The sequence below is a fragment of the Callorhinchus milii genome, unplaced genomic scaffold, assembly GCF_018977255.1.
Source record: "Callorhinchus milii isolate IMCB2004 unplaced genomic scaffold, IMCB_Cmil_1.0 Scaffold16, whole genome shotgun sequence".
NCBI lineage: Eukaryota > Metazoa > Chordata > Chondrichthyes > Chimaeriformes > Callorhinchidae > Callorhinchus > Callorhinchus milii.
Window position 1 is genome coordinate 7,585,342 of NW_024704757.1, and position 17,130 is coordinate 7,602,471.

A 17,130-nucleotide genomic window follows, 5' to 3' on the forward strand; every position below is an offset into this window, starting at 1 on the left:
GCTCCTCCCTACCTTTGTGACCTCCTAAATTGCTGCTAACCTGTCCGCTCCCTCCCGGTCTGTGGGCTCCAGCCTGCATCACATCCCCTGCCATGCCAGCTTCACCATTGGCGGGCGGGCCTTCATTGCCTAATCTCCAATTTCAAGTCATTTCCCATCCAGTATTTAACCAATTCCCCCAAATAATCAAATGAACAAAGAATTCTGGTTGGCTGAAACAGCCGTTAATACATTTTAATTTTTTTGTGAGTGATAGTTTAAACAGATTACAGAGGAGATGAAAAAAGAGAAGTGAAATCTAAACTGGAATCAAACAGGCAACGATTTGGCACCAAACATGTTCTGAGGAAAGAGTCTGTGACATGCCTCAGAGTAAGAGTTCAAAAGCAGAGATAGTATTTGCAATAATAAAGCCCGCACCACATGATTTAATTCCTTCAAAAAATAATAATAAATTGGTCATCCAAAAGGTAGCGTGCAGATGTCGCTCGCAAGGCTCGTACTGTTTCTCCACACCAGTTAAAATTTGTGAAGCATACGCGACTGGCATAATGGTCCCTTGAACATCCTGGCATAAAACTGCTGCTAGACTTTCTGCTGTTCCGGCAACTTCCAAGTGGAAGGACTGATGAGGGTCTGGGTACACCAGACATGTCGCTTGCATAACTACCATTTTCAGCTGTTCAAAGAAGGTTGTATGAACTTCTTCCCAGAGTTGGATGAGATCATCAGAATGCTTTTTGAGTAACTCGTATAGAGGTTTAGCTAGTTTGGCAAACTGAGGATTGAAAGAGCGTTGATATCCAACCAGTCCAAGAAACGATCGTAGCGCTGTTTTGCACACTGGTAGGGGAAGTCATTGAATATTATTAACCTTGTAGCAGTCCGGGGAGCGTCCTTCTGATGATAAATGTACTCTGAGGAAATTAACCTCCGAATGCAGAATTTGAGCTTTGTGTGGGTTCATTTTCAATTTTGATTCATATAAACAAAATTAACAACTTAATGTTTACAATTTTATGCAGCTCTGCCTTAAAGCGTTTCATTACATATATCATATTCTAACAGTAGTGGCGGAGTCGAGCAATGTTACAGAGGTGAGGGAAGGCAGAGCGGGTCATGGCTTCGATGTGGGGAAGAAAAGACAGTTGAGGGTCGAACAAGACACCGAGGTTCCTGACTGGCTTTGGTGAGTTGAAGTGTGTAACCATGGAGGTTGATGCTGCCAGAGCCTGAGGTGCTGAGGCGCTGGCGAGAGCCAATCAGGAGAGCCTCAGTCTTGTTCACATTCAACTGTTGGAAATTTGCCCTCATCCAGGACTTGATGTCCGACAGACAGTCTGTCAGGACATCAGTGGTCCCGGAGTTGAGGGTGGAGGCAGAGAGATAGAGTTGGGTGTCAACCACATACATATGGAAGTTGACCTCGTGTCTGCGGATGATATCACCAAGGGGGAGCATATAGATATTAAAGAGGAGAGGGCCAAGGACAGAGCCCTGGGGGACGCCAGATGTGACAGTGCGGGGGCTGGAGGAGAAACTGTTAGAAGCAACTTTTCTACAGTTGAATGTGAACAAGACTTGCAGACATGATAAGGCGCTATATCAAATGCAAGGAATATTATTATTATTATTATTATCCAATAAAGCTTTCAGCAGTTCTTTTCCATTCTAACATTCTTATTAAGATTTGAGATTATAATGTGTGTGCAAATGTTTTAGAGGTAATAACGTGTGTGAATGTGTGTATGTGTCTATATATATATGTACATGTATGTGTTCATATGTGGATCTGAGCATTTGTATACCTAAGTGTGTACCTTTAAGAGGTTTCCTGTCACTGTTCTCCATCAGGGAACAGATATATGGGCTTTGGGTAACCAAAGAGGGTAAAGTCAGGTTTGTAAAGTTGATATAACTTTTCCCTCCAAGGTTTTGGAATGATCTTGAACCATTGCTCCACGTAGCTGGTGGTTGTTTGGTTTGGATATTTGGATGGGAATTCAAAATATTTTTCTGCATTTAGGAGTTGGAGCAAGTAAGCGGTGTCTTCATCCAATGTCTCTAATTTACCAATAAAATCATACTTGATATGACACGGGTGACAGAGCCGGTACATCTGGCGCCAGTGGTCATCAAAAGCAATCTCCTTCTCAGTTTGGGTATCCAACAAATACTGGACAAAATGAGAGAAGGTGGGTTTGACGCCCTCTTCTTCTGCTTTCTCAGCAGAAATGGGAGGGTGGGAGATATTTCCATACATCTTGAGCATCCTGAATGAATAAGGGTAGAATACTTTGTTTACACGTGCAATCTTATCTCGGAATGCAGAAATCAGCCTGACAAAGGGATCTCGCACAAATAGAAACTTCTTGTAATCCTTCAGCTTGTTGAGAACCGTGTCTCTGTTTACTTTTCTTTGCAGTCTGGTGAAGTAATTATGGACAAAATCTTGGTTGATACTTTCTGGTTCGTGAAATCCTAAATTGTTATTCAGCACAAAGAGGACTCGCTTCCACTGCGTACAGGCCACTTTGGGAACAAAACAGTAGATCACCTTGAGTTTGTCGATTACAATTAAATTCCTAAACTCTTTGTTTGGAATTTTGGTAAAGTTGCGACTTTTCCCTGGGAAGCTATATTCAGAATCTGTGCACAGATCCTCTAGTCTTTTCCTCCTTTCTTCCTGCACCTGTCTTGGAGCGGCTTTGGACCTGGCAACTCTGAGGTAGAAGGCATGAATATCTGAGATCGCACTCTTGGGCATATCTCCCATCCTTCCTGGAAACAAGTATAGAATAGCCAGCATAACAATGACCAGGAAGCCGAAATGACAGAATCTTACTTGTCGCATTTTTCCACTTAATCAGATGATACGTCCAATGACAAAATCTTCAAATGGACAGTTCTTCCACCTTTAAACCAAAAACATAATGACACATGAGCTGATAGGAGCTGATAAATATCCCAAATAACACCGTAGATTTCATCAATCCAATTGCCTCCATAATCCCAATTCACACCCCTCTGCCCCCACTCCCTACAACCCCTTCCCGGAGTCCCTTTGCCTTGCCCCTTTCCTCCTTCAAGGTCCATCTCGAGGCCTTCCTCTTTCACCATGTCTTCGGTCATCTTTCCACTCCTGCCCCATTGCCCACCACCCTTCTTAATCCAAGCCCCAGCTGAGGTGCAAAACATCAACTGTCCAGCGTCGTGGGATGCCCTTCTGACTTGAAAGGTGCTATATAAGGGCAATTATTTGTTAATGTATCATTTCTCTCTATGTCTCTTGAACTCTCATCCATTGACACCCATATTTGTGAATATGATGGACAGAAATAGTTGCTGACTGTGGATTGACTGACTCAACAAATGACATATCTGACACATGAAGTAAAACTCGAATCATCAGGAACAGTGGACAAACAGCTCCTACTGTATGGGGAGCATTGGTATGAGTCTCCTCTATCACTTTACTGTAACTTCCTCTATCACTTTGCTGTTTACTTATGCCCACAAAATACACAGTCAATCCACTTTGCAGTATATAATAATCCTTGCATTTGATATAGCGCTTTTCAGATCTTCTAGAAGTCTCAAAGCGCTTCATAGAATAGACTGTAAAGTGAACTGACTGTATATTTGTGGGCGAAATGCGGCAGCCAATTGCGCACAGCAATGTCTCACAAACAGTCGTGGATTGAAATGACCAATTTATTATTGGTTATTTTTGAGGGATTATTATCAGGCATGTGGAGTAAGGAAACTTGCCCAAGGTATCGCCCTGCCGGGAATCAAATACAGGTCTCTCGCTTGCAAATGAGTGCACTAACCACTGAGCTACAGGACTCCAGAACTAAAAACAAGCTCACAGGTATATTCTGTGAAGTGCTTTGAGGCATCTGTAGGATGTGATAAGGTATCAATGGATGAGAGTTCAAGTGAGATAGAGAAAAATATATAAATTAACAGCAACAAATTGCACTTATAAAGCACCTTATCAAGGAAATTATTATTATTGTTATTACAGAGCAGGTCACTTGACAACATGACAGAATAGAAAGTTTTAAATCCAAATTTGCAGAAGGCAAAGTTAGGAGGCACAGTAAATTGTTAGAGATGGGAGCAGGAAGTTACAAGGGATTTAGACAGATTAAGTGAGTGCGCAAAACTGTGGCAGATGGAATTTATTTTGGAAGGTGTGAGTCATCCACTATGGATCCAAAAATGACAAAATAGAATATTTTCTAAATGGGGAGAAATTAAAAACTGTGGAAAAGCAAAGGGATTTGGGTGTCCACGTATACAAATCACTAAAAACAAGCTCAACAGGTACACAAAGTTATCAAAAGTTTATGAAATGTTGGCCTTTATCTCAAGGGGGGTGGATTATGAAGGAGAGGAACTGATGCTTCAACTATATAGAGCTTTGGTCAGACCTCATCTGGAGCCTGTGATCAGTTTTGGACACCGCACCTCAGATTCACCAGAATGATTACATGGTTAAATTGGGAGGACGGGTTGCGCAATTTCCTCCAGGGTTGAAGGTTGATTTGCTGTAATAAATCCAAATTGTTAATTGCTCTTTCTATTTCTGGTGAAAATAGATCGAACGATAATCGTTCCCCTTTCGTTTCGTGATCATTTTCACCAATTTCGCATCAGATTTACATTCGATTGAGTAAATATTTCCAAGGAAGCAATGAGATCTTCAGACTTAGTCTCATGCCTGGACCTCTCTGGCTGCTTGGATTGTAGTCATTTGTTCTATTCTGGAAACTTTTCCCTGTTGCCACTCTCACAGTTCACAAGTCTCACTCGTTACACATCACCTGCAGCTTCCAACCCGGATTTGCATTGTTTTGTGGTTAAAAAACACACACACACACACACAAGTCTTATTCTTTTGGGAGAGCATCGAGTTCAGGTTAGCGTTTGGAAGAAAGAGATCGTCACTTTCCTGGCAACTCAACCTGAGCCCATGGATCAGCCGCGACCGAGCAACAACCAAACCAGATGGGAGTAAAAGATTTATTTTGTTTATTACCTGAAATATCTCAAACCGGGACTGAACCGTGTGGATCGGGAGCGGCGCTGGAACCGGAGATGGTGACTGTGTTTGTCGTCAAATGGGTGATAGACGTGGTATTGTGTTGAGTGGGAGCGGCAATACCTCTCCCACCTGCGGATTCCGGATGTTATCTGATTACTTGTGTCAGTGGGGAGTGTGGGTTGGGCTGGAGCTGATGGTTGGCATTGGAGGCTGAGCCTGAGGGTTGGAGCTGAGGGTTGGGGGTGGGGGGCTGGGGGCTGGAGGTGGGGGCTGGGGGCTGGAGGTGGAGCTGGGGGTTGGGGGCTGGAGGTTGGAGGTGGGGGCTGGGGTTGGGGGCTGGAGGTTGGAGGTGGGGGCTGGAGATTGGGGGCTGGAAGTTGGGGCTGGAGATTGGGGGCTGGAGGTTGGAGGTGGGGGCTGGAGGTTGGAGGTGGGGGCTGGAGGTTGGGGCTGCAGGTTGGAGGTGGGGGCTGGAGATTGGGGGCTGGAGGTTGGAGGTGGGGGCTGGGGGTTGGGGGCTGGAGGTTGGAGGTGGGGGCTGGAGATTGGGGGCTGGAGGTTGGAGCTGGAGATTGGGGGCTGGAGGTTGGAGGTTGGGGGCTGGAGGTTGGAGGTGGGGGCTGGAGGTTGGGGTGGGGGCTGGAGGTTGGGGGCTGGAGGTTGGAGGTGGGGGCTGGAGGTTGGGGCTGGAGGTTGGTGGGGGCTGGAGATTGGGGGCTGGAGGTTGAGGCTGGGGCTGGAGGTTGAGGGTGGAGGTTGGGGCTGGAGGTTGAGGCTGGGCTGGAGGTTGGAGGTTGGGGCTGGAGGTTGGGGGCTGGAGGTTGGAGGTGGGGGCTGGGGGCTGGATGTTGGAGGTGGGGGCTGGAGGTGGGGGCTGGGGTTGGGGGCTGGAGGTTGGAGGTGGGGGCTGGAGATTGGGGGCTGGAGGTTGGAGGTGGGGGCTGGAGATTGGGGTTGGAGGTGGGGGCTGGAGGTTGGAGGTGGGGCTGGAGGTTGGGGGCTGGAGGTTGGGGGCTGGAGGTTGGAGGTGGGGGTTGGAGGTTGGGGGCTGGAGGTTGGAGGTGGGGCTGGAGGTTGGAGGTGGAGGTTGGGGGCTGGAGGTTGGGGGCTGGAGGTTGGGGTGGGGGCTGGAGGTTGGGGGCTGGAGGTTGGAGGTTGGGGGCTGGAGATTGGGGTTGGAGGTTGGGGGCTGGAGGTTGGAGGTGGAGGTTGGGGGCTGGAGGTTGGGGGCTGGAGGTTGGAGGTTGGGGGCTGGGGGTTGGAGGTGGGGGCTGGAGGTTGGAGGTGGGGCTGGGGTTGGAGGTGGGGGCTGGAGGTTGGAGGTGGGGGCTGGAGGTTGGGGATTGACATTGACATTCCACCTCTGAGAGTTGGACAGCAGTGTTAACAAACATTACCTGGAGTGTGCGTTTGTGGTTGGGGCTGGGGGTTGGGATTGGAGGCTGGAGGTTGGGGATTGGAGGCTGAGGGTTGGAGGTTGGGATCTGGGGTTGGAGGTTGGGATTGGGGCTGGAGGTTGGGATGGGGGGCTGGGGGTTGGAGGTTGGGATAGGGGGCTGGGGGTTGGGGGTTTGGACACCAGAGCCCCAGGCGTGGGGCTTGGGAGACATCACCCTTCAAATGGGTGGAGTGGGCGGCACAGGCACAACACATTCCTGAATCGTTTCTTCTCAGTGGAAAATCCACAGTATTTTTTTGTTAAAAACAGGTATTTTTTGTTACAACAGAGCCGGATAATTAAGATAGCAATTCATCTCTTTGAGGTGTGGTGTTGCTGAGCGGTGCAGTGGGTCTCTGGCTCTCCCGAGTGACAACTCCAAGACCACGTAGCAGCGATTTTATCCACAATCTCTTCACTCTTCGCTGACGAACAAGATCTTAAAAATCACGTTTTTTTTAAAAAATGGTTATTTAGGTGATAGAGACGTAATATTGAATGCAAGGACTATTATATTATCATTAAGATCTATTTCTTCCACTGTTTCCAGCCACCTCCACCCCCCCCCAACACATGTGTCCACATTGGGAAGCCATCATCAGACTTGAGTATCCAAACCAGATTGACATTCCACCTCTGAGAGTTGGACAGCAGTGTTAACAAACATTACCTGGAGTGTGCGTTTGTGGTTGGGGCTGGGGGTTGGGATTGGAGGCTGGGGATTGGAGGCTGAGGGTTGGAGGTTGGGATCTGGGGTTGGAGGTTGGGATTGGGGGCTGGGGGTTGGAGGTTGGGATTGGAGGCTGGGGGTTGGAGGTTGGGGTTGGGGGCTGGAGGTTGGGATGGGGGGCTGGGATTGGAGGTTGGGATTGGAGGCTGGGTGTTGGAGGTTCGGATGGGGGGTTGGAGGCTGGGGATTGGAGGCTGAGGGTTGGAGGTTGGGATCAGGGGTTGGAGGTTGGGATTGGGGGCTGGGGGTTGGAGGTTGGGATTGGAGGCTGGGGGTTGGAGGTTGGGGGCTGGAGGTTGGGATGGGGTTGGGATGGGGGGCTGGGGGTTGGAGGTTGGGATGGTGGGTTGGAGGTTGGGATGGGGGGCTGGGGGTTGGGATGGGGGGCTGGGGGTTGGAGGTTGGAGGTTGGAATGGGGGGCTGGGGGTTGGAGGTTGGGATGGGGGGCTGGGGGTTGGAGGTTGGGATTGGAGGCTGGGGGTTGGGATGGGGGGCTGGGGATTCGAGGTTGGGATTGGAGGCTGGGTGTTGGGAGGTTGGGATGGGGGCTGGGGTTGGGATTGGGGGCTGGGGGTTGGGATGGGGGGCTGGGGGTTGGAGGCTGGGGGTTGGAGGTTGGGATGGGGGGCTGGGGTTGGAGGTTGGGATGGGGGCTGGGGGTTGGAGGTTGGGATGGGGGGCTGGTGGTTGGAGGTTGGGATGGGGGGCTGGTGGTTGGAGGTTGGGTTGGGGGCTGGGGGTTGGAATGGGGGCTGGGGGTTGGGATTGGGGGCTGGAGGTTGGGATGGGGGGCTGGGGGTTGGAGGCTGGGGGGGGTTGGAGGCTGGGGGCGGTTGGAGGCTGGGGGGGGTTGGAGGTTGAGATGGGGGCTGGGGGTTGGAGGTTGGGATGGGGGCTGGTGGTTGGAGGCTGGGGGTTGGAGGTTGGTAGGGGGTTGGGGTGGGGGCTGGTGGTTGGGTGTTGGGATGGGGGGCTGGGGGTTGGAGGTTGGGATGGGGCGCTGGAGGTTGGGATTGGGGGCTGGTGGTTGGAGGTTGGGATTGGGGGCTGGGGTTTGGAGGCTGGGGGTTTGGAGGTTGGGATGGGGGGCTGGTGGTTGGAATGGGGGTTGGAGGTTGGGATGGGGCGCTGGGGGTTGGGATGGAGGGCTGGGGGTTGGAGGTTGGGATGGGGGCTGGGGGTTGGGATGGGGGCTGGTGGTTGGAGGTTAGGATGGGGGTTGGAGGTTGGGATGGGGGGCTGGGGGTTGGGATGGGGGGCTGGGGGTTGGGATGGGGGGCTGGGGTTTGGGATGGGGGCTGGGGTTGGAGGTTGGGATGGGGGGTTGGTGGTTGAGATGGGGGGCTGTCGGTTGGGATGGGGGGTTGGAGGTTGGGCTGGGGCTGGGAGTTGGGATGGGGGGGTTGGGATGGGGGGCTGGGGGTTGGGATGGGGGCTGGGGGTTGGAGGTTGGGATGGGGGCTGGGGGTTGGGATGGGGGGCTGGGGGTTGGAGGTTGGGATGGGGGGCTGGGGGTTGGAATGGGGGCTGGGGGTTGGGATGGGGGCTGGGGGTTGGAGGTTGGGATGGGGGGCTGGGGGTTGGGATGGGGGGCTGGGGGTTGGGATGGGGGCTGGGGGTTGGAGTTGGGATGGGGGCTGGGGGTTGGGATGGGGGCTGGGGTTGGGATGGGGGCTGGGGGTTGGGATGGGGGGCTGGGGGTTGGGGGATGGGGGGCTGGGGGTTGGATGGGGTTGGGTTGGATGGGGCTGGGGGTTGGGATGGGGGGTTGGAGGTTGGGATGGGGGCTGGGGGTTGGGATGGGGGGCTGGGGGTTGGGATGGGGGGCTGGGGGTTGGGATGGGGGGCTGGGGGTTGGTTCGACGCATGCGTACCGCGAGTACGCATGCGTCGAACCAGCTCTGCCTGACCCCCCCCCCCCATCCGCTACTGGGAGTCGTTGTCTTTCCGTCTCCTCGCCGCTTCCTAACTGTGCGCATGCGGAGAAGGTGGGTCTGAAGGAGTCTGGGAGTTGTAGTGTATGTGATGTCACTCTGGCTACATGTGACAAATATTTTGGAAGACACGCAATGTAATGGGTTCATCCAATGAACCGTCGAATGTCGCTCAAGACCCTTTTGGTTTAAAAAATGTAAATGATTTGATTATTTCAGTCCAACTTGTTAAATTGTAATCCCTATTTCTGCTGCTGGTTTTGTATAAAATATATATTAACTATGATAATAGCCCCAAAAAATATACGGTCAATTCGCTTTACAGTACATTCTGTGACGCGCTTCGAGACGTCTCGAAGACGTGATGAGGCGCCTTATCAAATATAGGGATTATTATGGTACTGGGTTAGTGCGTGGTACGTCCATTCAACGTGAAAAGTGCTATACAAATGGTTCCGCCATTGTCTCTCACCCCCGGCCGCCAAGACCCTCATCCACACATTAATCACCATCCAGGCTCTACGCAAACTCCCTGCTTGTCGGCCTCCCCAATTCCTCCCTCCATAGGCTGCAGATCATCCAGAACTCTTCACACCAGGCTCTGGCGACCCTGCCACCCCATCCTCGCCCGACTCCACTGGCTTCCCATCACACAGAGGATATGGTTCAAGATCCTGGTCCTCAGCTTCAGAGCTCTCCATGGCTTCGCTCCTCCCTACCTTTGTGACCTCCTAAATTGCTACTAACCTGTCCGCTCCTCCCGGTCTGTGGGCTCCAGCCTGCATCACATCCCCTGCCATGCCAGCTTCACCATTGGCGGGCGGGCCTTCATTGCCTAATCTCCAATTTCAAGTCATTTCCCATCCAGTATTTAACCAATTCCCCCAAATAATCAAATGAACAAAGAATTCTGGTTGGCTGAAACAGCCGTTAATACATTTTAATTTTTTTTGTGAGTGATAGTTTAAACAGATTACAGAGGAGATGAAAAAAGAGAAGTGAAATCTAAACTGGAATCAAACAGGCAACGATTTGGCACCAAACATGTTCTGAGGAAAGAGTCTGTGACATGCCTCAGAGTAAGAGTTCAAAAGCAGAGATAGTATTTGCAATAATAAAGCCCGCACCACATGATTTAATTCCTTCAAAAAATAATAATAAATTGGTCATCCAAAAGGTAGCGTGCAGATGTCGCTCGCAAGGCTCGTACTGTTTCTCCACACCAGTTAAAATTTGTGAAGCATACGCGACTGGCATAATGGTCCCTTGAACATCCTGGCATAAAACTGCTGCTAGACTTTCTGCTGTTCCGGCAACTTCCAAGTGGAAGGACTGATGAGGGTCTGGGTACACCAGACATGTCGCTTGCATAACTACCATTTTCAGCTGTTCAAAGAAGGTTGTATGAACTTCTTCCCAGAGTTGGATGAGATCATCAGAATGCTTTTTGAGTAACTCGTATAGAGGTTTAGCTAGTTTGGCAAACTGAGGATTGAAAGAGCGTTGATATCCAACCAGTCCAAGAAACGATCGTAGCGCTGTTTTGCACACTGGTAGGGGAAGTCATTGAATATTATTAACCTTGTAGCAGTCCGGGGAGCGTCCTTCTGATGATAAATGTACTCTGAGGAAATTAACCTCCGAATGCAGAATTTGAGCTTTGTGTGGGTTCATTTTCAATTTTGATTCATATAAACAAAATTAACAACTTAATGTTTACAATTTTATGCAGCTCTGCCTTAAAGCGTTTCATTACATATATCATATTCTAACAGTAGTGGCGGAGTCGAGCAATGTTACAGAGGTGAGGGAAGGCAGAGCGGGTCATGGCTTCGATGTGGGGAAGAAAAGACAGTTGAGGGTCGAACAAGACACCGAGGTTCCTGACTGGCTTTGGTGAGTTGAAGTGTGTAACCATGGAGGTTGATGCTGCCAGAGCCTGAGGTGCTGAGGCGCTGGCGAGAGCCAATCAGGAGGGCCTCAGTCTTGTTCACATTCAACTGTTGGAAATTTGCCCTCATCCAGGACTTGATGTCCGACAGACAGTCTGTCAGGACATCAGTGGTCCTGGAGTTGAGGGTGGAGGCAGAGAGATAGAGTTGGGTGTCAACCACATACATATGGAAGTTGACCTCGTGTCTGCGGATGATATCACCAAGGGGGAGCATGTAGATATTAAAGAGGAGAGGGCCAAGGACAGAGCCCTGGGGGACGCCAGATGTGACAGTGCGGGGGCTGGAGGAGAAACTGTTAGAAGCAACTTTTCTACAGTTGAATGTGAACAAGACTTGCAGACATGATAAGGCGCTATATCAAATGCAAGGAATATTATTATTATTATCCAATAAAGCTTTCAGCAGTTCTTTTCCATTCTAACATTCTTATTAAGATTTGAGATTATGTGTGTGCAAATGTTTTAGAGGTGTGTGAATGTGTGTATATGTCTATATATATATGTACATGTATGTGTTCATATGTGGATCTGAGCATTTGTATACCTAAGTGTGTACCTTTAAGAGGTTTCCTGTCACTGTTCTCCATCAGGGAACAGATATATGGGCTTTGGGTAACCAAAGAGGGTAAAGTCAGGTTTGTAAAGTTGATATAACTTTTCCCTCCAAGGTTTTGGAATGATCTTGAACCATTGCTCCACGTAGCTGGTGGTTGTTTGGTTTGGATATTTGGATGGGAATTCAAAATATTTTTCTGCATTTAGGAGTTGGAGCAAGTAAGCGGTGTCTTCATCCAATGTCTCTAATTTACCAATAAAATCATACTTGATATGACACGGGTGACAGAGCCGGTACATCTGGCGCCAGTGGTCATCAAAAGCAATCTCCTTCTCAGTTTGGGTATCCAACAAATACTGGACAAAATGAGAGAAGGTGGGTTTGACGCCCTCTTCTTCTGCTTTCTCAGCAGAAATGGGAGGGTGGGAGATATTTCCATACATCTTGAGCATCCTGAATGAATAAGGGTAGAATACTTTGTTTACACGTGCAATCTTATCTCGGAATGCAGAAATCAGCCTGACAAAGGGATCTCGCACAAATAGAAACTTCTTGTAATCCTTCAGCTTGTTGAGAACCGTGTCTCTGTTTACTTTTCTTTGCAGTCTGGTGAAGTAATTATGGACAAAATCTTGGTTGATACTTTCTGGTTCGTGAAATCCTAAATTGTTATTCAGCACAAAGAGGACTCGCTTCCACTGCGTACAGGCCACTTTGGGAACAAAACAGTAGATCACCTTGAGTTTGTCGATTACAATTAAATTCCTAAACTCGTTGTTTGGAATTTTGGTAAAGTTGCGACTTTTCCCTGGGAAGCTATATTCAGAATCTGTGCACAGATCCTCTAGTCTTTTCCTCCTTTCTTCCTGCACCTGTCTTGGAGCGGCTTTGGACCTGGCAACTCTGAGGTAGAAGGCATGAATATCTGAGATCGCACTCTTGGGCATATCTCCCATCCTTCCTGGAAACAAGTATAGAATAGCCAGCATAACAATGACCAGGAAGCCGAAATGACAGAATCTTACTTGTCGCATTTTTCCACTTAATCAGATGATACGTCCAATGACAAAATCTTCAAATGGACAGTTCTTCCACCTTTAAACCAAAAACATAATGACACATGAGCTGATAGGAGCTGATAAATATCCCAAATAACACCGTAGATTTCATCAATCCAATTGCCTCCATAATCCCAATTCACACCCCTCTGCCCCCACTCCCTACAACCCCTTCCCGGAGTCCCTTTGCCTTGCCCCTTTCCTCCTTCAAGGTCCATCTCGAGGCCTTCCTCTTTCACCATGTCTTCGGTCATCTTTCCACTCCTGCCCCATTGCCCACCACCCTTCTTAATCCAAGCCCCAGCTGAGGTGCAAAACATCAACTGTCCAGCGTCGTGGGATGCCCTTCTGACTTGAAAGGTGCTATATAAGGGCAATTATTTGTTAATGTATCATTTCTCTCTATGTCTCTTGAACTCTCATCCATTGACACCCATATTTGTGAATATGATGGACAGAAATAGTTGCTGACTGTGGATTGACTGACTCAACAAATGACATATCTGACACATGAAGTAAAACTCGAATCATCAGGAACAGTGGACAAACAGCTCCTACTGTATGGGGAGCATTGGTATGAGTCTCCTCTATCACTTTACTGTAACTTCCTCTATCACTTTGCTGTTTACTTATGCCCACAAAATACACAGTCAATCCACTTTGCAGTATATAATAATCCTTACATTTGATATAGCGCTTTTCAGATCTTCTAGAAGTCTCAAAGCGCTTCATAGAATAGACTGTAAAGTGAACTGACTGTATATTTGTGGGCGAAATGCGGCAGCCAATTGCGCACAGCAATGTCTCACAAACAGTCGTGGATTGAAATGACCAATTTATTATTGGTTATTTTTGAGGGATTATTATCAGGCATGTGGAGTAAGGAAACTTGCCCAAGGTATCGCCCTGCCGGGAATCAAATACAGGTCTCTCGCTTGCAAAGTGAGTGCATTAACCACTGAGCTACAGGACTCCAGAACTAAAAACAAGCTCACAGTATATTCTGTGAAGTGCTTTGAGGCATCTGTAGGATGTGATAAGGTATCAATGGATGAGAGTTCAAGTGAGATAGAGAAAAATATATAAATTAACAGCAACAAATTGCACTTATAAAGCACCTTATCAAGGAAATTATTATTATTGTTATTACAGAGCAGGTCACTTCACAACATGACAGAAGAGAGAGTTTTAAATCCAAATTTGCAGAAGGCAAAGTTAGGAGGCACAGTAAATTGTTAGAGATGGGAGCAGGAAGTTACAAGGGATTTAGACAGATTAAGTGAGTGCGCAAAACTGTGGCAGATGGAATTTATTTTGGAAGGTGTGAGTCATCCACTATGGATCCAAAAATGACAAAATAGAATATTTTCTAAATGGGGAGAAATTAAAAACTGTGGAAAAGCAAAGGGATTTGGGTGTCCACGTATACAAATCACTAAAAACAAGCTCAACAGGTACACAAAGTTATCAAAAGTTTATGAAATGTTGGCCTTTATCTCAAGGCGGGTGGATTATGAAGGAGAGGAACTGATGCTTCAACTATATAGAGCTTTGGTCAGACCTCATCTGGAGCCTGTGATCAGTTTTGGGCACCGCACCTCAGAGGGGGCGCAACACAGGTTCACCAGAATGATTACATGGTTAAATTGGGAGGACAGGTCACGCAGATTTCCTCCAGGGTAAAAGGTTGATTTGCTGTAATAAATCCAAATTGTTAATTGCTCTTTCTATTTCTGGTGAAAATAGATCGAACGATAATCGTTCCCCTTTCGTTTCGTGATCATTTTCACCAATTTCGCATCAGATTTACATTCGATTGAGTAAATATTTCCAAGGAAGCAATGAGATCTTCAGACTTAGTCTCATGCCTGGACCTCTCTGGCTGCTTGGATTGTAGTCATTTGTTCTATTCTGGAAACTTTTCCCTGTTGCCACTCTCACAGTTCACAAGTCTCACTCGTTACACATCACCTGCAGCTTCCAACCCGGATTTGCATTGTTTTGTGGTTAAAAAACACACACACACACAAGTCTTATTCTTTTGGGAGAGCATCGAGTTCAGGTTAGCGTTTGGAAGAAAGAGATCGTCACTTTCCTGGCAACTCAACCTGAGCCCATGGATCAGCCGCGACCGAGCAACAACCAAACCAGATGGGAGTAAAAGATTTATTTTGTTTATTACCTGAAATATCTCAAACCGGGACTGAACCGTGTGGATCGGGAGCGGCGCTGGAACCGGAGATGGTGACTGTGTTTGTCGTCAAATGGGTGATAGACGTGGTATTGTGTTGAGTGGGAGCGGCAATACCTCTCCCACCTGCGGATTCCGGATGTTATCTGATTACTTGTGTCAGTGGGGAGTGTGGGTTGGGCTGGAGCTGATGGTTGGCATTGGAGGCTGAGCCTGAGGGTTGGAGCTGGGGCTGAGGGTTGGGGGCTGGGGGTGGGGGCTGGAGGTTGGGGTTGGGGGCTGGAGGTTGGAGGTGGGGGCTGGGGTTGGAGGTGGGGGCTGGGGGTTGGAGGTGGGGCTGGGGTTGGAGGTGGGGGCTGGGGTTGGAGGTGGGGGCTGGGGTTGGGGGCTGGGGGTTGGAGGTGGGGGTGGAGGTTGGAGGTGGGGCTGGGGTTGGAGGTGGGGGCTGGGGTTGGAGGTGGGGGCTGGGGTTGGAGGTGGGGGCTGGGGGTTGGAGGTGGGGGCTGGGGTGGGAGGTGGGGGTTGGAGGTGGGGGCTGGGGGTTGGAGGTGGGGGCTGGGGTTGGAGGTGGGGGCTGGGGTTGGAGGTGGGGCTGGAGGTTGGGGATTGACATTGACTTTCCACCTCTGAGAGTTGGACAGCAGTGTTAACAAACATTACCTGGAGTGTGCGTTTGTGGTTGGGGCTGGGGGTTGGGATTGGAGGCTGGAGATTGGAGGCTGAGGGTTGGAGGTTGGGATTGGGGGCTGGGGGTTGGAGGTTGGGATTGGAGGCTGGGGGTTGGAGTTTGGGATCTGGGGTTGGAGGTTGGGATTGGGGGCTGGAGGTTGGGATGGGGGCTGGGGTTGGGATGGGGGGCTGGGGGTTGGAGGTTGGGATGGGGGGCTGGGGGTTGGAGGCTGGGGTTTGGAGGTTGGGATGGGGGGCTGGAGGTTGGGATGGGGGGCTGGGGGTTGGGATGGGGGGCTGGGGGTTGGGATTGGGGGCTGGGGGCTGGGGGTTTGGACACCAGAGCCCCAGGCGTGGGGCTTGGGAGACACCACCCTTCAAATGGGGGGAGTGGGGGGCACAGACACAACACATTCCTGAATCATTTCTTCTCAGTGGAAAAGCCACGGTATTTTTTTGTTAAAAACAGGTATTTTTTGTTACAACAGAGCCGGATAATTAAGATAGCAATTCATCTCTTTGAGGTGTGGTGTTGCTGAGCGGTGCAGTGGGTCTCTGGCTCTCCCGAGTGACAACTCCAAGACCACGTAGCAGCGATTTTATCCACAATCTCTTCACTCTTCGCTGACGAACAAGATCTTAAAAATCACGTTTTTTTTAAAAAAATGGTTATTTAGGTGATAGAGACGTAATATTGAATGCAAGGACTATTATATTATCATTAAGATCTATTTCTTCCACTGTTTCCAGCCACCTCCACCCCCCCACCCAACACATGTGTCCACATTGGGAAGCCATCATCAGACTTGAGTATCCAAACCAGATTGACATTCCACCTCTGAGAGTTGGACAGCAGTGTTAACAAACATTACCTGGAGTGTGCGTTTGTGAGCGTATGCTTTTATCATTGAGGTTTTATATTAAGAGTTCTCAGTATTTACTGCTGAAGCTTCACGCCTACTCCTGGGAGAGTTGCTGTTTGTTGGTTACTGTTACTGTGGGTTGAATTGGTGGCAGTGCATTCACACACTTAGGTTTTACAACATTACTCACCAAACCTCTCTCAAAATCATCCATCAAACATTTGCTCATCAATGTGTGGCTATCCCTCAGAGGATAGAGATAGTGTGATTTTTCCTGGGAGTTCTCTGAAACTGGTGACTCACAACAATAAGATAATAACCTTATATTTCTGAAATGCTGTGCACTGTCCAGCACCTTGGCATGTCCTCCCGATATGAGAGGCACTATACAAATGTAATCTTGTTGTTGTTGCACCTATGACATTAGAATATATGAAAGCGCTTCATTTTTTTTTGAAGTGGAGATGCTGCCTTTTTGCATGCAAGCAAAACAAGCAATGTATACACAAACTGCCATAAATGAGCCCTTATATGGAGAAGTGTTGGCCACTTTCTCTTTTCAAATACACTGGTGTCAAGGGATGGATTGCAGATGGGACGCACCTCGGTTTCTGATCTCATCCAGAGCTTCAAAAATTGCATCTCCTCAAGCAGAGCAGCAGCTTAGAATGAATGTGAGGCTT

The 17,130-nt window shown here is 48.9% G+C and overlaps 2 protein-coding genes across 2 annotated transcripts; both read right to left on the minus strand.

The window, feature by feature from the left end:
- Positions 1-1,621: 1,621 nt before the first annotated feature.
- Positions 1,622-5,274, minus strand: LOC121850267 (carbohydrate sulfotransferase 12-like). The gene is made up of 2 exons (XM_042341105.1): positions 5,048-5,274; positions 1,622-2,915 (listed from the first exon to the last, which is right to left on the minus strand). Exon 2 carries the CDS (start codon positions 2,852-2,854, stop codon positions 1,838-1,840), a length of 1,017 nt encoding a protein of 338 aa, XP_042197039.1. The 5' UTR covers positions 2,855-2,915; positions 5,048-5,274; the 3' UTR covers positions 1,622-1,837.
- Positions 5,275-11,604: 6,330 nt separating this feature from the next.
- On the minus strand, positions 11,605-15,133 carry LOC121850269 (carbohydrate sulfotransferase 12-like). Its single transcript, XM_042341122.1, has 2 exons — positions 14,907-15,133; positions 11,605-12,761 (listed from the first exon to the last, which is right to left on the minus strand). The coding sequence occupies exon 2, from the start codon at positions 12,698-12,700 to the stop codon at positions 11,684-11,686; it is 1,017 nt and encodes a 338-aa protein (XP_042197056.1). The 5' UTR covers positions 12,701-12,761; positions 14,907-15,133; the 3' UTR covers positions 11,605-11,683.
- Between the last annotated feature and the right edge of the window lie 1,997 nt (positions 15,134-17,130).

What these genes read in the sequence shown, in the direction of transcription:
- LOC121850269 (XM_042341122.1), bottom strand. Translation starts at nt 12,700, where the DNA reads ATGCGACAAGTAAGATTCTGTCATTTCGGCTTCCTGGTCATTGTTATG.
- LOC121850267 (XM_042341105.1), bottom strand. Translation starts at nt 2,854, where the DNA reads ATGCGACAAGTAAGATTCTGTCATTTCGGCTTCCTGGTCATTGTTATG.